Source organism: Lepisosteus oculatus, chromosome 12 (genome assembly GCF_040954835.1).
Source record: "Lepisosteus oculatus isolate fLepOcu1 chromosome 12, fLepOcu1.hap2, whole genome shotgun sequence".
Taxonomy (NCBI): Eukaryota; Metazoa; Chordata; class Actinopteri; order Semionotiformes; family Lepisosteidae; genus Lepisosteus; species Lepisosteus oculatus.
The window spans coordinates 4498793-4525129 of record NC_090707.1 but is presented as its reverse complement, the minus strand read 5'-3'; the positions used below and the strand labels follow the sequence as shown (position 1 = coordinate 4525129).

Genomic DNA, 26337 nt, shown 5'->3' with positions numbered 1-26337 from the left:
TTTATTCCCAGTGCATCCAGTTTATAGTTACATATATAACCTTGAGCCGGGCTGCTTTGCTTGCTGTCTCCTTTACCCCTTAAGGAATAGAGTTCTATTTTACAAATTCAGGAATATTATTTGTATTTATGTTCTTAGCAATCCTCAGTTTAGTAGTCCCCATGCAAGACAGCCTGGGTGCCTGTTATCTACACTGTTTATGAAATGTCACTCTGCTTCTTCCGTGTAGTTTAATTCTGTTAAGGACAGTACGCTATGCTATTTTGATGCCTGGCACTGCTCAGCTTGAACCCGCTTTGGAATGGACCTTGCAGGTGAAAAACTTGACAGTAAACGGGGCGTTTGGGCCTTGGTCACCGTGGCAACCCTGCGATCATGACGACGGGGACAGCACTGGAACGTGCCTGTGCCGCTCAAGGTCATGTGACAGCCCGGCTCCTCGCTGTGGAGGATATGGCTGCACCGGGCCTACCAGCCAGGTGGCCAACTGCTCAAGGTAACGAGCCAGTCAGATCTGCGCCGTGTCTCTCTGAGCCGCCTCGGCTCTTACAAGTTTGTCCAAGGAGAATAAAAACCTTTTTCCCCCCATCAGTGCTTAATTCAGTAAGCTTATAGCGAAACATTCCTCTAAAACTTAGTGTGTCCTTGATAAAAACATCATATCAAATGTATTTTGTTGCTGTGGGATATAATCAAACAGTGTTTATGAGGCTTTTAATCCATCTGAGAACACATTTGCCTGAATTTACAGACATTCATGAAACTTTTTCCTAAATTAATTTGGTACTTATATTGTGGAGCCAAAGAAAATAAAACCTCACAGAAGAATAAAAACATCTTAAATCAGGTGTTCCAAGAGAAAAGATTGCAGGCTGGTGAATAGTGTTTCGGAGTTCACCTTGACCATTTTCACCATGCTGCGAGCTGGTTTGAGATTTAATTTTAGAAGTGAGTGTTTTCAATACTATGAGAAATGTGTTCTCGGGGAAAAAAAACTCTCTTTCAGTCAGGTGGAGGGGATTCAAGTGCAGCTGTGACTTTTAGATGCCTTCTTTTTTCTGTTGTACTGGAGAGGTAGCAAAGCTTTTACACGCTTTGTGTCAGGAAGGCTCTCCACCCTGGGCTGAAAAAAAGTGCTTTGTACTTCTTAGATGCAGTTTAAAAGCTTTGGAGTCAACCCATTAATTATTCAGAAAAGAAATTGCAGGATTTAAAAATCGTGCTGTGTGTAAGACCTCAGCCTCTTGGCCACAGGCTTAATGGAAGCAAGCAGACATTTCCGAAAGAATGGTGAGGTTTTGTCGCAGTACCACTGTACCCTTCAGCCGTAAAGTCTGTCTGGTTTAAAACATCTCCATCACTCAGTATGTGTTTAGTTAAATCTGGACAATAAAGAAAGCATTTAAAATGGCGCGATTATTGGTGGCTAACATAAATTTAAGACTTACTGTACTTCACCATACCTGGGCGTTTTCAATTTTGTTGTTGAGAGAGCCGGGATTATCTAGACTGTACAAGAACGCCACCACTTATGCCTGGAATGGGAGTGAAAGATATAGTGCTTAATTTGGAATAATGGAGCGGGACATTTGTCTGTCTGCCTACCATCCAGACCATTCTGAAGGCTTCAAATCCTTTACCAAAGGTGACATGAATAGAGTCTTTGAAAAAGAGGCTGGTTTGCCTCCTCTCTGAGTTCTTGTTGCACAGCCATCTGTTTGTAGCCATTACCCAATTATAATGATTGAGAATTCGCCTTGCCGGAGCTTTGCTGAAATAGATAGGTTCATTTTATTCACTGCATAACTATGCAAGATTAAAAAGAGGTGCTGGAACTGAATTGTATTTTACAGGAAGTAGCAATTAAATAATGAAAATGCAACACCAGAACAAAGCACTTTAGGAAATTGAATGTGCCTTTTTTTTTCTTTTAACTCCTTCCAGTACAGCCAAGGTTTCCAGTGTATCAGTGTTTTAAAATCTGCTGTACACAGCAAGCGTATAAATCAGAATTTAACAGGAGCCAATTACAGCAGTAGCCAGTCAGCTTCTTAGAGGCCTGTGTGACACACTTTGTATGTGAAAGGATGCTGCTATGAATGAGTAAATCCCTTTGCATAGGCTGCAAAGGAACAGGTAAAGGTTTTTTGGAATATATCAAGCAACTAGATCCTACAAAGGAACAAGTAAAGGTTTATTCCACACTGAAAAGAGGAGAAAAGAAACGCAATGTTTCGGCTGTGAAACGCTGTGTTTCTTTTCTTCTCTTTTCAGCGTGGAATAAACATTTACCTTTGCCTTTGTAGAATCTAGTTGTTTGATATATTCCAAAAAACCTTTACCTGTTCCTTTGCAGCCTATGCATGCTGACGCAGCCACCTACTTGAACAACTAGATCCTACGTTTTTTCCTTTCCTACACTGAGATTAAAAAAAGCACCTTATTGCTCATAAGAGGTGGTCGGCCCGTTCTTGCCCCGTGGAGGCAGTGCTAGAGTTTTTCCTTGTGTTGCGCAGGAACGGCGGCTGGACTCCTTGGTCCTCCTGGGCCCAGTGCAGTACCAGCTGTGGGATCGGGTTCCAGGTCCGCCAGCGCTCCTGTAACAACCCCTCCCCGCGGCACGGGGGCCGAGTCTGCGTGGGGCAGAGCCGAGAGGAGAGGTGAGAGAGGGGCCGTCCTGCGGGGGAGACTGCTCTGTCGTGTGACCTGCGAAATTCTTGCAGTACGAGCAGGGACGGAGGTCTGTTGAAAGACGTGCTGTGTAGGCTTCACCCTTCGGGGTCATATATAGCCTTTTTACATGAAAGAGCTTCTTTTTACTTCAGCACGTCTGAGATCATGATTTCACAGCAGGTGGGAGTAATCAATACTGCCATGGAGATCATTAAGCAAAATCTAATTTACAGCTTTTTGTAGATTTTCAACTTAAAGATTTTAATCTGGATCTGTAAAAGTATATTGTTCCCTTGGCTCAATATGGCATTTTTTTCCCAGTCTCTTATACTCAGCTTGGTCCCTGATTGCAGAAAAGTCAATAATTCCATCAAGGTTTTTTTTCCTTGGGTCAGACACACCTCCAGACTGTCCAGTATCGACTAGGAAGCCTTCTTCTACGTGTGGACTGTGATCTCCGTTAGGAGTCTGTGAACCGAGCTGTTAATTCTACTTGTTCGCCATTGCGTTGCGGATCCTGCAGGTTCTGCAATGAGAACAGCCAGTGCCCACTGCCCATCTTCTGGTCCTCCTGGGGGTCGTGGAGCAAGTGCAGCTCGGAGTGTGGCGGAGGGGTGCACTCCCGCGTCAGGAACTGTGAAAATGGGAACAGCTGTCCGGGCTGTGCGCTGGTATGTGTGTTCCTGACCGTTCGCCCGTGTGTCTTGGCCCAGATGTCTTATTCTCATTCAGGAACTCCCCTCCTCCCTCCCCGAAGGGTGTGTGGGAGCTGTCCAGTCAGGCCCCCTCCTGGTGAGGTTTAACCAAAGTGACCGCGTGGGTGTTTGACAGGATGTTCAGAAGAGGGTCCAAGGGCTTTGGCCACAGCAACAAGATCAGGCTTAAATTGTAGCTTGCTGGTGTCAGGAAGCCAGGCCTTTGTGGAGCCGATTGCGTGGATCTCTTCGTTTCATAAATGAAAAACCCCGATAGGCCTTTTTTTTTTCTTGCAATGAAACTGACTCGAATGGATGGAAAAGTATTTCCTGTTCATACGGTTGAGGGTGTTGGATTGTGGAACAAGCTGCCCACATGTTCCTGAAACCAGTGCTCCGCTTCTTTGGGTTCACCGGCTCGACGAGATCCTCAGATCAATTCGCTACTAACTGCCAGGCAGGCGAGGTGCTCCGGAGGGCCCCCTCTTCTCACTTTGCGATGTTCCGCGTGTTCTTAGAGCTGTTCCTTAAGGGCTGCGAGATTTACGGACGTCGGTGCGATTAAACCACTGAAGTCCAGGACAGTTCAGTCGTGGTGCGGCCCGGCAGCGGCGGGGCTTGGCCCGCGTCGCTCTGCTGAGGCTGGCCTGGCTCTCTCCCTGCCCGCAGGAGTACAAGGCCTGTAACCTGGAGTCCTGCCCTGAGGTGAGGCGGAACACGCCCTGGACCCCCTGGATGCCGGTGAACGTGACACAGGGAGGAGCCCGGCAGGAGCAGAGGGTGCGCTACACCTGCCGGGCGCAGCTGCCCGACCCCCACGAGCTCCAGTTCGGCAAGCGCAAGGTGGAGACGCGCTTCTGCCCCAACGACGGCTCCTCCGCGTGCGAGACCGACAGTGAGTGGGGTTGTTCTGTTTGTTCTGGAGCCGTTGGCTTTGAGCCCGTAAGCGCAACACGAGGGACGGTGATCCTCCGATAAGAACGTTTGTTGCGTTTTTCGACAAAAGCTCACAGGGCTTCAGACACGCATCCTTTTTGCCGTTTAAGCCGGTATCTTTGTTTTTTAAGGAGGACTTGAACACTTGGGGGGGAAAAAAAATGTGGTTCCTGAAAAAATATGAATAGCAATATAGCTGCAGAAATGAGGAAATACCATGCTTTATGCCATTTAATATTAATTGAAATGTTTCACAAAATGTTTGTCCATTTCATGATGCAAAAAAAGAGTTTTGAAAACCGCGTTGTCCTGAGGTGGGTGGCGAGCCCTCATGCTGGAGCTGCAGCTGCTCGTGCAGCACTGTTAATCGGCTTAGACGTGGGTGCTGTTCTTCACTGTCAGCAGTTTAGGGACAGTATTTCCACCAGTGTGCTGAACAGTACAAGACTGAGACCAGGGATTCGCTCGCCAAAAGGGTGCTCCCCACCCTCACGGTCTGTAAAGACCAGCATGAGTATTCTGTCAAACACAGGTGAAATATTGCGGTACCATGCGTTCTGTCAGTGTCAGCCTCGAGTCACTGAAGAACAGAAGCATTTAGCATCGTGAGAAAATAAGTTGTGTAATGTGCTTTCCAGTTTCTTTAACATTTTTTCTTTACTGTTGAACTAAGTGGGAACATAAAGATACAGTATGTTTTCCAAAACAGTCCCATCACGCATTAATCTATCACTGATTAGCTATCACTGATAGTTGAGCTTCTGCCTTCTAGACCTTGTCGAAACCTGTTTCTGCTTATAGAAAAAAAGGCAGTGTGGAGCAGAAGCCTGGGTGGGTTCAGGGTCATAACTGGAAGGTTGTGCGTTCAAATTTCAGGTCAGACACTACTGCAGGTACACCCTTGAGGAAGATAGTCGAGTCTCTCCAGCATAAAATCTGTATAAAATTGTGCAAATTTAAGTCACTTCAAATAAAACTGTCAATTTTTTTGCTGGTGCTCTTTTATTGGCTGTAAAACATCCATTCACCCTTCATCCCCGAAAGCAGACTTTCGTCCCATAACGAGTTCTGATTTGCCGGGTCGGTTTCTGTTCTCTAACCTGCGATTCTGATGTCTGCTCTCTGACCCCCTCGCAGCTCTGGTGGAGGACTTGCTGCGAAGCGGCCGGCCCCTGTCCCGTGCGGCAGGAGGGGGCTGGTCCCCCTGGGAAACCTGGTCCCCCTGCTCCCAGGACTGCGGCAAGGGGTTCCGCACGCGGCGGCGCACCTGCGCCGGCCCCGAGCCCAAGGGCGCGGCCCAGGCCTGCTCCGGCTCAACACTGGAGTACCAGGACTGCAACCCGCAGCCCTGCCCCGGTAAGGCCGGCTCCCTGCCATCGGGGGGGGGGACCCCGGGACCCCGGGACCCCGGGACCCCTCGGCCACCGCCGATTCTCCCGTTTCTTAAAAAAACTGCAAAATGAACTTGGCAGCACGCGGAAAGAGGAAGTCGTAAAAATGTCCCATGAAGGCCATCAGAGAAATGAATTGACACCTGTAAAGGATGTGGAGTGCTAGGGAATGCATCATGCACGTCTTATTGTTGAAACATGAAGGGTTTTAGTTATTTATTGCTGATGGAAGGTGATAAATACCCAACAAGCCTTTATGCAGGAGCTTGACGTCTGTTCCACTCTGGTGTGTAGCTCATAAGTGACTTGCAGGTGCCTCCTATTCTGAGGTGCCATCAGAAATCCAGTTTTACAGTGCACCATCTACATTGGACTTCTCGCTTACAGGCCAGCAAAATATTTTTTCAGGGCTAGGAACTCTTCTAGGATGCGCCGAAGTGTGTGGGTTGTGTTCAGGATTAAGCATTCGTACATTGAAAGCGCAGGGCTGGGTAAGAATCTAGGCGCTTACATAGCTCTGCAGCTGTTAACGGTTTCCTCTTGCGAACCAATTGTCTCCTGTCAGTTTCATTTAATTCCAATTGATTAGAAATAGATATCTGGAGGAGCTGAATGAGAACCCCCCCTTCCCTCAGTGCTCTAATAAAGCGCTTCTTATAATTAGGTTCGCTTGATATACTTCACTGAATTTTTGCATCATATTTAATATTTCATTGTGGAGTCTTCCCAGATGTCCTCTAACGCACAGTTTCATTCTGCGCTTCCTTCACGTCGGCACACACAGCTGTGACACGGCACCCCTGCACCTGCGCGGGGGTTTATCTGCCATCGAGTCAGTCAGTGTGGACCCCTCTCCAGCTCCAGACTGTGGGCGCAGGCCCCCTGGAGGAGGGGGGTGTCTTCTGTGGAATAAAACTCCGAACAGAGACCTGAAGCGGGGTCAGTCCTATCAATCTGAAAACCTAGGAGACGTAGAAAGCACAGCAGCGTTCTTGCTGCTCCCGGGCACGAGGAGGAGCTTACTAGAAGTAAGCGGAGGCGGAGCGGTGGCCCTGTGGCTCAGGATCTGCCTCTGTGACTGGAAGGTTGCCGGTTCAAATCCCGCGGCCGGCAGAGGAATCCTACTCCGTTGGGCCCCTGAGCAAGGCCCTTCACCCCAACTGCTCCAGGGGCGCCGTACAATGGCTGACCCTGCGCTCTGACCCCAAGCTTCTCTCCCTGTCTGTGTGTCTTGTGTCTCCATGGAGAAAAGCTGGGGTATGCGAAAAGACGAATTCCTAATGCAAGAAATTGTATAGGGCTAATGAAGAAACATTATTATTATTATTATTATTAGAAATATTTTCCTACTATCAAGTTCCGTTTTAGTTTTGTGCTGTTTCCTCGGAGGGCGGAGACAGAAATGTTCTAGGTCATCCCCGATCTTGAGTGCTTCCAGTCGTCACATGGGGTCCGCTGCTTGGAGGATAGAGCAGTGTAGAAGCCCCCCCAGCCCTGTTCCTTGTGTCCCGAGCGAGAGGAGGCCGCCCCGCACTGACCTCTCCCTCTGTGTGTCCAGTGAACGGAGCCTGGTCTTGCTGGTCCCTGTGGTCCCAGTGCTCAGTCACGTGCGGGGGGGGCCACTACCAGCGCACCCGGACCTGCACCGACCCCGCCCCCACCGATGGAGGGGACATCTGCATCGGGCTGCACACCGAGGAGGCGCTGTGCAACACACACTCCTGCGAAGGTAGGGAAACACTGCGCCGCCGAGGCCTTTCACCAACGGTGATTCAAAAACTGTACTTTGGTTTCCGGTCTAAGGACTTACAAGATTTTTAGGATGCAGTCGAACAGAACTTTTCAAAAACACCAGCAGCTGAAATGTAACTGGAGAAATAGATTTAATCCGGAGTTAAAGTTAATTTCCGGCACCATCCTGTACTCTAGCCAGAAAGATACAGATGATAAAATTAATAATAATCATGTGAGCACTGCACCTCAAGTACACAGGTGCTTCAAAACCCCAGTCTGCTGCAGGAAGCTAATTGGAAAGGATTTTCAAAACAATCTTTGGCACCACAAATAATCAATTCATAACATAGTGGCAGAGACCCTAGGAGGCGTTTGTGTGGGAATTAGTGTGCTGGGTGAGACAGTGTAAATTGATAGAACTGCAGGGCTCATTGTTATCTTCAATCATTTAGTTCTGTTCTCCACATGGGTTTCTTTGCTTCCCAGATGGAAAATGCAGGTAAGGTACTTATTGAAAATGTTTTTATTCATAGACCTAATCCTGCTTGCTGCAAAGGCCCTAGTGTAAACCAGTAACCCCAGATCAAAGTAAACCTGCACACGGTACCTGACTGCATAAGATTTTTTGATACCGAATTGGTGTGCTTGAGCTCTGTATATTGTTTTTTTTGTTCGGTGTTGTGCAAGGTGCTTCAAAAGAGATGCACTAAAAGTGGCCGGAATCTGGTAGTCTGTTCCTTCTCGACAGCAACCTGTGTGTTTCACTGCTTGTTCACATTCAGTGTGTTCGCCATCACCAAATACACTTAAGTATTTCCAGAACATCCGTCTCCAATGTTCAGAAGTAGCTTTTAAATATCAAATCATCTGCAACCTATCATTACAGTATCTTTTTGCATTTTGTGCATCTTAAAAACGCTAAAAAATAACTAAAGTTAGAATATAAAAGAAGCAAAAACAGGAAGAAAATATACACAAAAGCTCTTTGGAAAAGGCAGCCACATTACTGGCGCATCAAAGCTGTGCTTTTTTTCTCCAGTTCCATTTACTCCATCATGGTGAAAACAATAAGTAAGAAAAAGCAATAAGCTAGCTCTTTCACATATCAAGTGGTCAACTGACTCGGCAAAGATGTGATTAAATGTTCACATTAATTGAAGGCAGAAAGGGGCACGCCCATAGCTCATAATTACTAATGACATGCTGACCGAATCTGGACAAGAAAGCATAATAAAACATTTTGTAGGGCACCATCCGCAATGTAATTCCTTGATTTTACTCTCCGTCAACTTCAAAATCTCTGAAAGGGTCCTTTTTTGGAGTGAAATCACTTGCTCATCTTCTGCATTTAGCCTCCTGGGGTGCTTGACGCTGGCAGCTCACTCTGACAAGGGTACAGAGTGGGATGTTGGCTGATTACAGTCTCAGCGCCTGCGGGCTGCCCCTCCACCTCCTGTTGTTATCTGATCTTTAACGCTTGTCCCAGGCGGATGGTCCGACTGGTCAGAGTGGAATTTGTGCAACGAGGACGGCCTGCAGTCACGCAGCCGATACTGCGAGGTCCACAGCCCAGGCCCAGCGCAGTGTCTCGGCAACAGCACCGAGCACAGGGAGTGCTTGTACAACGAGATACCAGGTAAAATAAACAGCTGTACAAGGCACGCTTGGGAAAACTGCAAGTTAAAGGTCAGGTGAGCGTAATGTGTGAATAGAGTACCTGGGAGATATGACAGGTCACATGTTGTCTAGTATCAGTTTTGTAGTACTTGGTATTTGCGGTACAAAACTGACAGGGGAAATGCACAGGGAAGCTGAAGGGAGAAGAGTAATCTGGAATCTGTGGCTGTGATTAATTAATTCACAATTAATTATCAGATATCCTTGATTGTTAATTAAAAATCCCTTTCCAGTCAGGCATAGGACTTTCAATTTCCAGGAGGAGAGGGAGCCGGTGTCACTCTGAGGTGCCGATAGCCTTCTGTCTTGATTGCCTTGCCACTGTGAGCTGCCTGTCTTTTTACTGTAGCTGGGAAAGTGACACTTACGACAAGCCTGTCCTTTCTTCCTTATGACCTACAAAATAGTCTTCAAAGCCTTTCTTTGGGCTTAATAAGACAGCATGTTTCAAAGTCAAGATTTTTTTTTCCTCAGGGTGTAATTTCTCTGCCAGTCAGATACCCAGTACATTGTTTTAAACCTAATGAACTGCACAAGGTAGCTTTCTTCTACACAGCAAACCTACTCTTATTTATATATATAGTCTGCAAATTGACAAGTGTACTGTGTATGTGTGCATGGAGGCATTCATAATACTACACCTTGGATCAAGTGCGGTGCAGCATTAAAAGGAAACATTCATGTATCAGCAAAATCTTTTTTCTGGGAAGTCAAGGAAAAGGGAATAGGAGTTTGTGATATGAGCCAGGTGGTTTTTGAGTTGCAATGAATCAACAGTGAAACAAGAACCCGAGGACACAGGTGAAGGTGACAGCTCTCTCTTTAAAGGATCATGGGAGAGAAGAACAAACTGCCTGGCCATGTTATTACAGCTGTTATATTGGCCTCTTTCTAGAGATCTTTGGATCAGTTAGCAACTCAATGAGCTAAAGAAACCAAAGGGCCTCCTCTCTGTGGTATCCTCTTATTAAATAGATTTCTCTCTCCTGTTTCACTGCTACAGTGATTCTACCAGCCTCCAGTTTTGACAAGGACCTGCACTGTGGAGGTGAGTGGATTCACATGTTGCCCCCCTGTCTGATGTTTAATTTTCACAGCTGCCCCCCTCTTCCCCGAGTGCTGAGTGGGATGTGTATAGTAGCACACCCCTGTGGCACTTAGTTACTCCTTGTCACTGCTCAATGGAAGGTCTGGAGGGTACAGTACACCTCCCGAGATCTTCTCAAAAAGTGCAGCTCTAGCCTCTTGGCCTGTCTCGGTGAGTGTGTGTCAAAATCCATGATGACATCTCTCTCTGCAAGCTCTCCGCCCGACCTCGCAACTTTGAAACCAGAATACCAGCATCTTCAAACAGAGCCTTGAGCGCTCTTTTCGATGTAACGTGTGGTACAGCCCAGGCTAGGGACTGTTCAGTTCTCATAACTCTAACACATGGTTTGTGTAAGAGGTGCTGGATAAGGACGCCTCTTTCATGAATAAAAAGACAAAAATGGAGAGAGGGTAGGATTGATGCTCGTGTATTTTTCTGCAGTTTGCTCAGTGTTCAGGGTCACAGAACTGTCTTCTGTTAGACACACCAGTTGAATCACGGACAACATTGCAAAGAGGGCATGATCAAAAGAAGGACTAAAAAGCCTCGTTTCTTTGAAGTCAGAGTGGTTGTTGTATTGATAGGGAACGTGAACAAAGCATACCAAACAGAACTGAGATTTATTAGGGGTAGTGTTCAAATTTTGTGTAACAACAACAACAAGCTGCTCACAACAGGGAGGAGGCCCAAATAGTTTGAGTATTTTCAAAGTCCAGATTCTTTTCAACTATTTTAAATAGCACATTCTTGATTTTAATGGCTAGCACTCAACAATTTTTTTGATGTTGGCAATCAGAAATGTTGTTCTTCCTCTGTAATGATGCCTCATGCCTTAAAGGAGTGGTGTCTCTCCAACTCCTCAATTAAGTTTGTCTTCCCTCGAGTGGGTCAGCTCTGTAAAGCAGTCTGTATTACTTCACGGAAGAAGGAGAGAGATTTCAATCCCTTTTGTTAATAAGGGCACTGCTGCCTTTCGTCAGGGATGTGAAGCTGAACCAGTACAGTGTGTGTCGATGAGAAGACCACTTGTTTAAATACTGATGTGCAGTGTCATGCAGTCAGTAATTAGGACCTTAACAGAGGTGAGACTGGGCATTGAGTGGCTGAAGCAGACAATCTCCTGTGAGCTCCAGGCTGCAGCAGCAGAATGAGGTGCTCGTTAAGCGTGTACTTCCTCTGGAGAGAAGAGTGCCGCAAGCAGAGTCCATGACCACACACTTCAATTAGCACAGGCCCAGTGCTGGTTCTGCTGGCCGTTTCATTAGCCTTGCTGCAACTCTGAAGACCAGGACCGGCTTAAACCAGATTCAGTCACCCGCTCCTTCCCAAAAGACAAAACCTTAACGCATTTGGAAAACCCTCGGAAACACTTATTAACCAAAATGTCATCACAGTAAAAGAGTGATAACAATAAAAGCAAAGATCCAGTACCTCTTTGGTGCTATACTCTATACAGAAGTCGAGCAAATGAGGAAGCAAGCAGCTGGTATGTTTCATAATTCCTCTTTTTTTTTCCCCCATTTGTCTGTTCTCCAGGGTTCAGTCTCATTCATCTCATTGCCACTGGAGTTTCATGTTTCTTTGGTGCAAGTCTCCTGACATTCCTCATATATGCGTACTGCCAGAAATTCCAGAAGCAGTCCCAGGAGTCTGCAGTGATTCACCCCACAACTCCAAACCACCTGAATTACAAGGGGAACACTACGCCAAAGAATGAGAAGTACACTCCCATGGAGTTTAAGGTAAGGAACAGGGCTGGGTGGCAAGGGAGTTAAGGTGCTGTTACACCCCTGTTTAAAGTTCCTATTTTCAAATTCTAACTTCATACTAAGCAAAAGCTGAGCTGGAGGGTTTTTTTTCCTCCACAGAAAAATGACAGAACGAATTTGTTACAGGATGGTTTGCATGTCCTACATGCTGTTGGACTTGGTGTTCATCACAGGTCTGTCCCCACACACTGCATTGCATAATCCATTCTGCGTGTACCCCGGCATCCAGTCACTCCTTTATTAATCACATCCATTCGTTTTGTTCCGCGTCAGCCTGTCGCATGAGTTTTCCAGCTGTTTGCAGGAAACAGTCGCATATTTAATCAGCAGATGTTGTCTGGTTTGAGGTTATTTTTCTGCTCTCCGTCCTTCCTGTGACACCTAGCGGTATTTTTCTCCTGCTGCTGGAGATCACAGGCTACAGATGGCGACTTTCCGAGTTCTGCAAGAGCAAGGAGCCGGCAGCGGAGGCTTTCGGGGCATATTCAGCTACTCCTTGGCAGCTCTGAGCAGAAAGAATTTGTTGCTAGAAAAGGCGCTGGCCTTGAGCTTGTCTTGCTGGGTGTCGTTAAAGAATGTAACCCTTGAGAAAATGAGCCAAGCACATGAAGTGGCATGACGGGGAGCAAGTGAGATTTGTTTCTAATGAGGAACATGAAGAGAAATGTTAAGTGCTTAATTGAAATTAAGTGAAACAAGATTTCAGCCACACTGAATAATCATGTTGCAATTTTAAATGGAAATCGCACCAGTTCACATATCGCTGTACAGTATTACACTGACAAGGATAGCAGAGCAGGGGTCAATACCTACCTACCTATCTACCAGAGAGAGATTTTAATAGTAACACACATCATTTGATTAGCCTTTTGTCCCCTTTCTCCTTCCTAAGTATTGTTTTTTTTTGTCGTGCTACAACATAAGGTAAACCCAAAGTCTCAGTTTTTTTAATCCCCTCTCCTTTCTGATTCCTGACAGACGCTGAACAAGAACAACTTGATTCCAGATGAAAGGACCAACTTCTTCCATTCGCCTTTGCAGCAAACCAATGTTTATACAACCACTTATTATCCCTCTACTCTCAACAAATACGACTACAGGCCAGACTCCTCTCCCGGACGGACCTACACACACAGCTGAGACGGAGTCTCAGCCACAACTGGAGAAAGATTTAACTCTCTCGCCAATTTCCTTTGACTTCTTCATATCAGAACAAACTCTTTCATGTTCGGGAGCTGTTGCTTGTTTTTAAAGCTGACTTGCTCTGAAAAGACATAGCTGCTGTGGGCTCAGGGCCGCTGAAGGAACTGCCTGCCCAAGACTTTGCACGGTCCGAGCAAGACAGCTGTCATTTTATAAAAGATTTATAAACTGTACAGGGAGGAAAAAAGGGACCGTTTTTATTTGTTTTGGACGTCTTGCTTTTAAGAAAAGGCACTTTTTAGAAACAATAAGAATGGCGTTCCCTGGTGAATGGCATACACTACAACGTGACTGTAACGCTGACAGCTCTGGAATTAGGATTTCCTTTCTCTGCCGAAGAACATCCGATGTAAATTCAAAGAACTGGTGGCCGGCCTGAAGAGGAAAACAGATAAACGTAAAGTGTTTGACCGATACTTTTTAAGTGTCCTCAAAGCAACACTTTCAGTTCTATAAACTGACACCGCAAGTCTGAAATCTGGTTAGCCCTGCTATCTTAATGTGGGCACATGTAGTTTTCCTTTAAAAAAATAATACAGTAAATAATAAAAGCCATTACTAAACAATGGTTCTAGCTCGTCATGGTATTCCACACTTTGGTACTTGCAAAACTAAATCAATATTAATCATTTTTTTCCAGTGGAAACCCTCCCTCAGTTTCTAGTTTTGTTCCAAGGGTAAAGAACAGATGCTATGAGCCGTTCAAGTTCCTTGAGATGGAAGATGCACAGCATACCAACATGTGCACAAGACTAGGAATGGAAGTGAAAATGGTTTTCCAACTAGGGAACTGAGGAAGTTTAAGGGGGACCTGATTTCAACAGGAACGGTACTTGAAATTCTAGTCTTCCAGTCAGCTGAATTCTGAAAAGCCCAGCTTGATGTGTGTCGGTCTTTTTTTTCACACTGCTGGTTAGATTGGATTTGCTGCAGTGTTTGTCATCACTGCAGCTCTGTTAAGGCGTGTGACTTCACTCTGATATAGAAGAAAAATAGAATGCAAGACTGTCCTTATTCTTGCCTGCTTACCATGATGTCATTTTGAATTTAACCAGCTTCAGAATGTGTAAAGCAATTGACACACTTTAAAAGAGAATTGTTTTCATATATATATTCAACAAAAGGCCGTTAAGAAAACTGATTGCAAGCATGGATGCATTGTGATGATATAATGGAAAGAATGGGTGACTGCTGTCTCTAAAAGGTTTCAATAGGGTGATATAGGTTCCTGATTAGCTTTTTGAGAAATCAGGATCAATGTAAAACAAAATGCCACCTCTAAATGAGCCACATCTTGGATTTGCAATAAATTTAACATGAACATCAAATAATAAACTGCTAACTATCCTGTCCTACACAGTTTTTCTGCAGCATACGACAATATTCCTTGATCATTTGTTTTATAGTCTTATGAGAACGGAGATCGGGGTAATTTGAGGAGGTGAAAGAGTTTGTGCCGTAGCACTGGAGCATAAAACTGGACTTGGGGATTTGAAAAATCGAGATGATTAGTAATAAAGAAACTGTTTTAAGATGAATTGGAAAGGTAATCATGATCAGCTATAATGGCCTGTGCAGGGTATTTGGGACTTTGTGTGTGGAAAGTATATAGCAATGTTGTCATGTTTTTCATCCATTTGGCTACAGTCTTCTATAAACATTGGAACAGAGGACTGTTTTTGTATTGCTTCTTGTTGAGATCTCAGCCACATTTGTGCATGAACTGTTAATGCACAAATTAACCTTTTCGCTATATATATGCACAACCTACCTTTCGCTATATTACTGTATGCATCCGAAAAACAAGAAACCTAATGCGAAGAGTAAATGTCATGGACAAAAAAAATCAATTTGTACAGAAGCTTGGGAGGAATATGGCATTTCAAAACTCAGCAGTCTTTTTCTCATGCCTGTTAAGTGAATGCAGAACAGACAAAAGTCTTCAGTTAATCTAAGCTTGGAGAATCTTACATTTGTACATAGGAGAGGCTGTTCAATGACAATTTAATGAAATTTATAGTTAGTGTAATGTATATTGTATAGCTAACACTGTTTTAAATGCCTTATAGTTGTACAAAGCGCAGAAGTGCTGTAAATACCAACCATAGAGATTGTGAAGAATGGAGTTCATAAATACTTCCATGTAAATCTAAACTACAGCAGAGTCAAACTGCTGTCTTCAATAATGCAAGAGGCTATCAACACTTTTTCTCAGCATTTCTTCTAGAGGAGAAAATTAATTGTGCCTGGTTCCTTTTACAAGACTTTCATTATTACATTTAGAACATTGTCAAAGTATTTCGCCTGCTGGGGTAATCTAAGGTTTAATTTTGTTCCTCTTGCAATCAAACTGATGTTTCTCTGTAGAACACATACTTTTCAGTAGCATTGTCCCTGAAAGTAAAAAGTCTGTAGTCAATACAAACAAGGCATCTTTAATAAATGTAATTTTAATGTTATATAGAGCCACCTAGAGCCCCTACAGCTAAAATAAATGGTGTAGACCTGTCGGTATGGCATAAAAATGATTGCCTTCATGATGATGTGGCCTGCTGTTTGAAGAATTCCTGTCTTTTTATCAAAGCCTAACAAGCTTAATACAAAGCTGGAAGCTGAAGCTGCACATTCATACGTAACATTTTTCAAAATTACAGGCAGTTCTATAAATCTTTTGTCAGGGGAAGAATAAAGTAAGCCATTCTTAAGGTGTTTGTCTTGGTTCATGGAAGCTGAAATCTCCTCACATGCCTGCCTTCTCATGTCCTTGCTGTTTAATTATTTACAAGTATATACATTGCTGCACTGACATTGCAGTCGCTCTGTGCTTGCGTTGTATTGCTGAACTCCATACTGAAGGCTTTGTGCCCTCCTATGCAATTGATTTGGTGGTACTGTTAGATATGTGATCTAGACTGTAATCACTGCCTTTAGACACTGTGAATTTTTGGTACTCTATATTTTTGTATATTGTACATTGTAAAGAAGAATAAAACAACCTTGATGCCAAAGTCCTGTCTTGTTTCCCAAGTCCCTCATACAGAGGGTCCGTGCTCCGTGATGGTCTATTTTCAAGCTGTGCACAAAGAGCCAAGCTTATGCACACTATAATTTATTGTGCTATTTTTAACCCTTAATTTATAGATGGTCTCACAGTCTTTTGGTCACTTCTGCAAATTGCAATCTTACCTCAATTAGCAAGCTGATTAAGACCAAACACAAAGGGGATTCCTTGTAGGTCATTCAGACCCTGATCGAAGTTCATTCTACTTATTGCAACACCTAACAAACTTAGTTTCTTTGGCAGATCTGCATTCTACTTTGAAGGTTTAAGTTGATACACCGAATTACCCTCAATTTAAAAAAAAAACCCATCTCATTAGGATGTATAAAATACAGCTGAATTTTCTCTCAATCTTTTTTATCTCTGGTCTGCACATTGTTGACACTTTGAACCTTACATTTTCATAGAGAAGATATTTAAATAAGATGAATGCCGATTTAAAAACTGTTCTCATGCTTGTTTTCAAGAAAACCATAAAAAAAAAACTGTCGGATCCAAATCTAATTTCAAGCCATGTCCCAGAAAAAAGAGGTGAGAATGCTTGCTCCCGTGAGCGTGTCGCACACAGCGATCCAAGTTAATTGTCGGCAACCGGAACCTGCTGCAGGTGCAGTGAAATACAGATGCCCTGTTCCTCTGGACTTGTCCCGATCTGCCCCAGGATCATCTGAGTCTTGGAAATGAAAAGAAAATGAAAGAGCAGCTGGGGAATAATATTGTTGATCCTAAGAAATAAAAACTGGAAATGTGCCCAACAAGCCAGCTGAAGGACCATGAATTGTCATGACAACTTTTTGACAGAACAATTAACCCACACCAATTAATTGTTCTCCAAAAGGGCATTGCCGTGTTAAAAAAAAAAAACCTGGGAAAGAGCACTGGGTCTTACAGAGCAAAACAATGCATTTTTAAGAATGAGAAGTTGCCTTCGGTCACACCAACCATTTAAACGATGAGCTCTTTGAGTTCTTCATTGTGCATAGTATACGTAATAAGTGCAAAGCAAGACAGGCCCTGCTCATTACTGGCATGAGAGATCTTCGTGTGCAACATGGCCAACTGGAAAACTGGCGTTATCTTCCTGGCTGTTTCTTTTCTAGCATATATAAAAGGTTTGCAAAGTGATTTTAAAACGATACTTTAGTATCCTTTTAAAGGTTTTCTTTTTTTTCCTTCACTTAGGGGAGACTGAAAACAATTTCAAAAAGAATAACTAGGATTACTAGTTACTCGTGACTTACGATGACATTTGGAACAGACGCATCATAGGCGGACTACAGTAAAATAATTTGCCCAGTGTAGGCAAAACACTTTGCACATACTGTAGAGAAATCATTCACTCTTAAAGGATTACTTCGATGTATGCACAGCATGCTTTATAGACAACTGCAGAGGACTATCAATCTTTGCTGTTAGCTTACAGGTTGGCAGTACCTTCCCAAGAGAGGAGAAGCCAGCTGACTATTTGCCAGAGATCCCGCTCCGGCACAGTCGAGGCAGTGGAGACGAACGAGCGCGGACTGCTGGGCCTCCTCCAGCTGCTTCTCTCCAGGATCCTGTTGACGGGGCCGGAGGTGAGAAAGACCTGGAACTGCTACAGGGACACGCCCAAGAAAGAGCAAGTCGCAATGAGGATCACCAGCCTTTCAGTTTGCAGTCGATAAAGAGTCTCTTAGTCTCGGCAAACTAGATGTCACCTCTGGCTCCCCCAGCCTCCCCTTTGAATAAGCTTGAAGAGCTGTCAGGCATGTCTGTCTGTCTGCAGAGAGATCTCCAGTGGATAAAGCAGCTCTGTGGGTGTCCAGACCCTGAACATACACCTGGCATGATCCCATCTGCACGGCCTTATTTTAATGAACATATCCGATTTATTTCAGAAGCAGCATGAGCTGAAATGCCTGGTTAATTGGTTCTTCACCCTTCAGGTCTGCTACCGCGTGTTGTGCAGCTGAAGAAGGTGTGGGACATCTCCTGAACACATCCTCTTTAATGAAATTGCATGAAAACACCAAATGGGATTCAATCACTCCAGACCCTAAAGATAGAGAAAGTGACGTGATTTGTACATGCTTTTCTGAAACAGGATCTGACTCCCACACTGCTGTTTGTACCCCCCGCCAATGATGGCTGGCTGCTTGTTGCTTTGTACCCTTCTGTATTTTTATCTTAATCTGTAAATCCACTAGGCTTCTCATTCAGCTCTCTTCTACTGTGCTCCCAGAAACTCAAACACTAAACCAAATCGAGCAGCAGAAAAAACAATCAAAAATGGTAAACAGCCATGCACACCCATGATTATAAATTATTCACATATATTTACACTTGACGAGTTGCTTAAAGTATCTTAATGTTTAACGTTTAACCTTCCAAAACTGTTGAGAACACTTCATAGAAACCAAATATGTGCAAGTGCTTGCCATTTCTTATAGTGCAGTTCTGAACAACTTCTCTGTTTTGAAGGTTTCTGTAATTTGTCCAACAATAAGATATTTTTTGCTGTCAAAGACTGCGAGAAAGATAGATGGCACAGTACAAAATGTTTCCTGTGCTGAGCACAGAAAAGACTGTGAGCTGGAGTGGAAATTTAAGAGGGTTTGCATCTTCAGAAAGTGGTGAAAGCCAAGCAAATTAATTTCAGGCTTCATATTCTTTCAGGTTGAGAATGATGGCAATACAAAGCCCATTGCCAACTGTCCAAGCTAATCGTAGACAATACAGACCAAATGAGTGTGATGCCATATAATGAAACATCAAATTGCAGCAGAAACAGAAGGAGTGAAGCATCCGTCTCCAGATTACCACTCTCCAGATGTAAGGGTTTCTGCAGTCCAAAGCCAGTCCTGGAAGCACAGTACAGGAGGAAGGACAATCCCTGTGCAGGACTCCAGACCATCACAGCGATACGTCAGAGACCACAAGTAACCTAGACAGCATGACTTTGAGAGGCGGGAGGAAACTGAAGCAGATGGAGAAAAGCCCACATGGACATACTGCGGGTGACTCAGTACAGGTCCAAACCAGGACCCCACTGCTGTGAGGCAGCTGTGCTGGCCATCCCTCCAGAACTAATGTTGTGATAAAATGACCTTGTAATGCCCAGGAGGACCACTGTTCCAGCCAGAGCAGGGTTGTCTTTCCCACTCAAAGCATTTGTGGTTCAGCTGGCACATGCCTTGAGGAAAGAGGTGAAATTGTGTTGTGTCTGTACAAAGGTTACGTATATATTTTTACCGTTTTATACTGGTGGCTTGGTACAGCACACACCCTAGCATTCAATACACAATGCAGAAGGGTTATTGCATTTGCTCCTAAACTTTCACACCACGGTATTTAATCTGGCATTAAAAACATGATTCTTAAACAAAAATGAAACTCCTGTAAAAGCAAAGAAAAAGGCTGTTTCAGTTTTAATAACGCTGAACTGCATGAGCTTCACAGGTCATTCGGCCAGTAAAGATGATACATCTCTGTCTATGAGAGCAGATTCAGCATCACAACTTCCCCGGGAGAAGTTTGATACATTACAGTGCAAGCTGACTGAACCATAGCCCTTCCACTTTCCAAGTTTTCAAACAAAACAAGTATGGCGGTGCCTATAATTTACAGAATTGATGGAACTATCCCGTAGTCATATTAAAGGAAGTGCTAAAAGGATTGGGTAGCTTTATTATGCCGGAAATGTATGGCTGTGTATTTCTAAACTGCAATGATGCTAGCAAAAACGGATATTAGCAACATCAAACTTTCAGAAAGCTTTTAGCTGTCGTTTCAGAAACACTCACAATCCATACAGCCTATTTATTCACACAGCTTATCTCGCCATGCTCTTCTGCAATTTCACTGTCATATTTCTTCTTAAATGTTTCATTCCTGTTCCTGCATTTTTCCTCTTGTGTAACAATTTACTAAATAATAGCTAAGAGTTTTTTTTGTTGTTGTTTTGAAAGGAAATATCAACATGGCAACAATGGCAAAACAGTGCTTGGAATTTAAGCTGACAAGAGGCCTATATTCTAGAAGCATGAGTAACTTATTAATCAGACCTTCCCTAGAGAGTGGCCATGGCCAATGCCAGTATGTTTTGATTATAGTAAATAAACAAATTGAAAGGCTTCAAAACACTAGCAGTAGAAATACAAGGAATGGGAGTTTCTGGACACAAAGAGCTGCCATAGTTTAACTCCACTATTTACAACAGATGTTCAAGTTCAGTATGCTCTGAGTTTCAATATCCTCTGATAAGCAATTGAAGCACATCTGGTCAGGGAAAAGGGTGGATTGAACTTTTGGTCTCAGAACAGTTTTTGAACCTTTGACGATGTCAGGTTTGACAGTCTCACAGTAGGCGCAATGGGACCCCAACATAAATAAAATATATTTAAAACCTTCATCCAGGTGTAAAATGTTACAGACCATGAAATGAAAATATTATTTATTTGCCTATCACACACTTTTATTTAAGGAGATCTGCACTGAAGAAAACTGCATTAAGCGCAGGTACAATAATGCAATAAGTTCATAAAATGACATTAAGGTTGGCACAAGCTGAAAAACATATGTAAGACTGAAATAGTAAGACCACAAGCTGTACACACTGTGGACTCAGAGAAGAGAGAGAGACCATGCTGGACTAGATTTATTCCATGTTTACAGAGTATAATAACCCTACATTCACTGGAGTAGCCTTTTTAATGAGCTTTAAAATGTGGCAAGTGAGTTAAAATAAAACATACAATTTCCCCACAGTTGCCATAAATTATTTTGGGGGGCAAGCTGAGCTTGTACCTCTCTGCTGCTTCGATAATGCACAGGTTGCTGTCAATGCTCGTGCAGATAGCTTTTATACAGATTTTGCAAAAAAGGATGAATGCACAGTATTGAGCTATCATGTTCTATTTTGTGAGGACTTAAATTTGAATGCAGGATTTAAGAATGAAGGTAAGGACATGTCACAAAGGCAAGTACTGACTGCACAGAAACATTGTGCATTTTTCTAGGGACACATCCCGAGAAAGAATAAGTAAGAATAATAAGTAAGAACACGAAGAATGAGGACAACAGATGTATCGCAGATTATCAGGCAGTGATTTTTTTAACCAATCCTGGTATTTCAAGTAGATTTTCAGTGGTTATTATTTTGGTAATTCTGTAAATTTGTTAATCAATGATGGTTGACATTTCCCGACACCTTTTTACTGCCCCCAACATAAAAGCAGGCCACTGTTACAGAACAGGTCTTCAAGTAGAAGATGAGATCATCCACACCTTCAGGCTACTTGCAGTCCTGCCTGTAAATTATCCAATTATGCTGATTCTGTTAAGATCTCTTTTGTTGGTCATGGTTTCGTACATTCTTAGTCAAGCATCCTCATTTAAAAGAAATGTTCTCGGAATCAAGGAGCTCTGGTCCCAGACAGTGAAGTTTTTAAGAGGAATTACAAGATAAGAAACTAAATTTTAGCAAAAGAAACATAAGTGATGGTCTAGTAGCAATGTCAAATGTTTTTGTGTTAACTATAATGACATCTAATCACCTTGAAGGAGAAGGTAGTAGACATGATATCATGGACAGGTGTGGCAGACACTGAAGATCAAGTTCATGTTGGTTCTGTAAGTGAGACTTTGTGAGCTCAGGATGGATCTGCAGCTCAACAGCGGCCACATTTAAAAAGTCAATTGTTCAGTACGGCACAACTAAATCAGATAATTGAAACAACAAATGATTTGTGTAGCTCACACAACTGAAATCACAGGAAAAGAATGAGACGGACAGCACCCCTTTAAAAGTTCTGCTGACCTCAGACTTTGACAAAATCCACACAGGCAAGCTCTGTGCAAAAGCCTGCTCAGTCAGAAATTATGCAGACGCAACGTTTATCCCAGAACAAAACATCTGCCCTGTGAGATGCCAGAGACAAAGAAATGTTTTAGAAACCTTAGATGTGAAACATTCAAAAACTGCCAATAGAGAAATGCTAATATTTTTAGGTGTTTCTAAAAATGTCGTAATTTGATTAAATCTGTTTATGAACATGCCAGCAATCTCTGAAAACATAATTCAATATGCCACCTTCAAAGTGTCAAAGATTTAAGCATTCATTTCTTACATAAATCACAGAGACTGACTCCTGGATCCCGTACAGCTCTTAATCACAAATCTTCACTCATACCAAAATACACTGGGGTCTACTGGAATAGATGGAAGACTAAATTAAAAAAAACTCAGTAATGTGTCTTTGGAGGTTTCAAAACAAACGTGAAAGATTGTTTGCTAAGCTCATGTGCTCTATCCTTGGCATGGTGTGAACAAAAAGGAAGCATTTAATTTAGCTAGCTAGCTCAGACCTGCGATTTATTGATAATCAGCTTGGAAGATAATACAGAAAGATGCTTTCAATCAAAATACATTTCAGAAGTGTTAACTAAAAAGACTAGCACTGCAGAATCCAATTTCATCCTATTGCTGTATCCCTTCTCCAGTCATATTTCTGAGCCATTCCACATTGGCTTACTGCCAGCTCTTGAGTCACTACCGATGCCGAATCCCAGCTCCCAGTTCTAATCAAACTCTGATTTAACCCTGGGGGCACAGATATGAAGTGAACTCTTTGTTGGGAATATAAATTCTACAAAGCAGCTCAAAAATTACATTATGTCTGGTAAACCATGAGGCTACAGAGGAATTTGACCCTATCGATCAGCAGAAATAAGCATTTTACAATGGAAAATCATTAAGGAAACGGACAAAATAGCTTCGATCCTGCACACGCAGCAATGTACAAATGACAAAAAAGGGGCTGATTAACATAATCAGAGGAGGTGCTGTTAAATCCCTGAATCCCATGTCTCTGTATTCCGGTAGAGATTTACACCTATTCTCTTTTGTTCAGCAGCACTACAAACACACATCTGTCTATGAAGACTGTCACGGACTTGTCAAAAACTGCCCTCTCCACAACAATTCCACTCAAAAGAAGGTGGGAGATAAATACAAAATGTTTACTTTCTGCGTGCCTGCACAGGACGTCTCTAAATTACTAACTACTGGAAATTTCCAAAATTAAAAATATACACATAGCTGTACTCCAATCTATGTTTTGTATGTAACCTTTGTAGTATCATCATTATTAATAGTCTGGGTCATTGCTCTCACTTGTATCAGATGCAAATTCAGGAGTTATAGCAGATAACTGAGTATAAAGTCATCAAACCTGCCAGTAGCATCCTGGCTCAAGTGCGTGCTTGCTGGAAGAGCTGTTTTGAAAGTGCAGGAAACTAGATTCTCCATGGTCACAATACTTCATTAATAAAGTCGGGAATCGCAGTCAACTCACAGACTTACTGTGACATACTTTTACTTTGATTCAATTACAGTAGCTACACAAAGTTCCTAGGGTGGGTGTGGCAAACAGACAATTACCATGTCCCTGCTGAAAGACCAACTGGAGAGACAAGGTATCCAAAGGCATTATCAAAAAAAATTCACATGATCTGAAAAAAATCCCTTTTACTTTTATATAAAAACCTTGCAGCCCTACTGAAACTTTCATTATCAGTGGAAACTGGGTGGAGAAAAGCTCTATTGCGATTTGAATAGAAGCCGAACGCGATGAAAGACATTACTGGTCTCTTGACGAGTGGATTTCCGCTTCCCTGGTTACCATAATTACTTTAACTCTCAGGGCATACAGGTTTAGTTACAAAACGTCTCCCTGAATTAGAGTTATGTGACTGAACCACAATCAGCTGCCAGTCTCCCACCCCAATTTTAAGTCATGCGTTGTTAGCGGATTGTTCTCTGTGTGTGTGATAGAAGGGCACGCGGGCGGTCATTTGGACAGAGAACACTGGAGTGGGACATCCCTCCTGCAGGGGACACATCTGAGGAGTGGAAGAGGCTGATGCTGAAGCTTACGTTGAGAATGTACCAGGAGCCGCAGTACCTGAGCTGCTGGTAGGCATCAGGTAACAGGTGTAGACTGTAGGACTTTAAATTCACATTACTTTTCTTTTGGCCACGAGAAATCACCAATGAGAAGGAAACTCTTTAATTAAGGATAATTAAGTATAATCTGTATTATGTAAGCATTACTTTTTTGTGGGCGTTTTGCTTGAAGCCTTTTTTCCTGTGTCTAGCACAGGTGCACCACTAATATGACAGTAATACCTCATTTATGAGCAATTGAAGGCAAACTCAAAGTTATACACAATTACACATAAGAGAAGCAAAAGGATGGTGGAAAATATTGCACAAACAAATCAACCGTGAAACAAAGAGAAGAGAAAATAAAAATAAAAGCTTTAGTGAAAAGACAGGTCTTTTGCTGAAAATGTTGATGCTTGCAGGGTCTGTAATGGATCTGGGCAGTGTGTCCCCCAGATGTGAGGTTTTTCACAAGAATGCTCCACTGCCCACTGTGTTGCGCCCGATCATTGTCACAGGAAGAGTGTCTGAACCAGCAGATCTCCGACTAAGAGCTGGACTATACTCATGTAATAGCTCGAGCTGGACCATTTACAGCCTAATACCTGAGCAGCAGAAAACCTCCAAGTCCACCTTAATTTTCACATTGAAATCCATAGTTTACAGAGGGCAGGAGTTATGTGCCCTCGCAAAGTAATTTTAGAAAGCAAAGGAATACCATTATGTATTAAAATTTCTGCATCAGATAGGGAGAGATAGGGTGTAAACTAAGCAAAGCTAAGCACAAGCATTTAAAATACCCTTCTGACATTGATAACACGCCCTTCATGTCATAAACATGTGAATGAACAAGCGCTTCATGATCATACAACACCAAGATTTCTATCCTTCACCAAAAGGTTTGATATCAGCACTAACATCATCATCAGAAATACAAAAGTCAACAACTTCATGAAGGTGATATTGGGGACTATGATATAATCTCAGTCTTTCACAGTTAAGCTTATGAAAGTACAGTTGCATCTATTTCTTAATATCAAACTCCTGCAATGTGCAGAAATCACATCAATATGTTTGATCTGGACTGCAAATAACTGAGTGTCATCAGCATAGCAGTGAATAATCTGGCAGAGAGAAAACAAATATAAAGTAGTAAAGTTCATATAGTGTTGTGGAACTACCAGTGAAGGTGGACAGTCAAATTTAAAATAGCCAATATCGATGGATCAGCTCTTCAAAGAATTTCAAATAGGAGCCAAGTGAATTAAAGAAAACCCCAGTGATCTCTAGCTATTTTTCCATGTGATCTAGTAAGATGTTGGTATTGACAGTGTCAACAGCAACACTTCAATCGTGAAGGACAAAACATGAAGTATTATGGAATCAGAGTCCATCAGCAAATCATTAAGTCCCATAACAACGTCCTAGAGCTGTAGAAGCCCCAAATGAACAGGATTAAAAAGCACCTTATGCAAGGTGAGATTGTAATTGAGCTGCCTTCACCTGTTCTTGGGTATTTGAGAGAAAAATAACAATTAGAAATAGGACAGTACTTCAGCGCTTTGGGTCCTGGTCAGGTTCTTTTCAAATTTTCCTTACATCAGGAACAAGACCCAATATCAAGTTTGATTAGGAGAGGAAGACATGGATACACGGCTCAGAAGCTGGATTTGAGAAAGGGCTGAGGGATAGAGTCCCGCACAATGACAGAAGGTCTCAATTTAACTGCCAACTCAGTGACACGGGCAGCATCAAGAGCAGAGGAATGAGAGAACTCATCTGTGAAAGCAGGAAGAGGGCATGGCTGCCATGCTGGGTGGTGGCGAGATCATTGACATTAATACTATGTATTTCGCTGTGAAAGAATTGCATGCATACGTTGTTTTGTCCGTTGGACTGAGGGAAAGGGGAATTATTAGGGGGTTCATGCACTTTATAGTGGAGAAGGGAAGGTTTCTCAAAAAAAGACAGTGAAAGACTACTTTTAACAAAAAAAAAATTCTCATCTGGTACCCGTGGTATTTGTTGGGTAGCCATCTAGTACCTCAGTTTTCCCTGATCCTGAGTCACCTGCTGTGAAGCCAGTCACCTCTTATCTGTGGGGCCATGCTAAACAGGTTGTGTCTTATAACCTAGGCACATTTATTTCATGCCTACCATGGGCAAATTATCTGTTACCTTAAT

General features: G+C 43.0%; 1 protein-coding gene across 4 annotated transcripts in view; it reads left to right on the top strand.

Annotated features, from left to right (window-relative positions):
- Positions 1-16176, top strand: part of sema5ba (sema domain, seven thrombospondin repeats (type 1 and type 1-like), transmembrane domain (TM) and short cytoplasmic domain, (semaphorin) 5Ba) — a 111512-nt gene extending 95336 nt beyond the window's left edge. For all 4 annotated transcript variants that reach the window (XM_006636343.3, XM_015358573.2, XM_015358574.2 and 1 more), the window contains 10 exons: positions 315-496; positions 2517-2660; positions 3197-3344; positions 4038-4263; positions 5442-5660; positions 7254-7424; positions 8916-9065; positions 10110-10154; positions 11733-11938; positions 12944-16176. In XM_006636343.3, coding sequence (XP_006636406.2) covers positions 315-496; positions 2517-2660; positions 3197-3344; positions 4038-4263; positions 5442-5660; positions 7254-7424; positions 8916-9065; positions 10110-10154; positions 11733-11938; positions 12944-13105 — 1653 coding nt within the window. In that variant the 3' untranslated portion in view covers positions 13106-16176. The remainder of the gene's footprint in view (positions 1-314; positions 497-2516; positions 2661-3196; positions 3345-4037; positions 4264-5441; positions 5661-7253; positions 7425-8915; positions 9066-10109; positions 10155-11732; positions 11939-12943) is intronic.
- The last annotated feature ends 10161 nt before the right edge of the window (positions 16177-26337 follow it).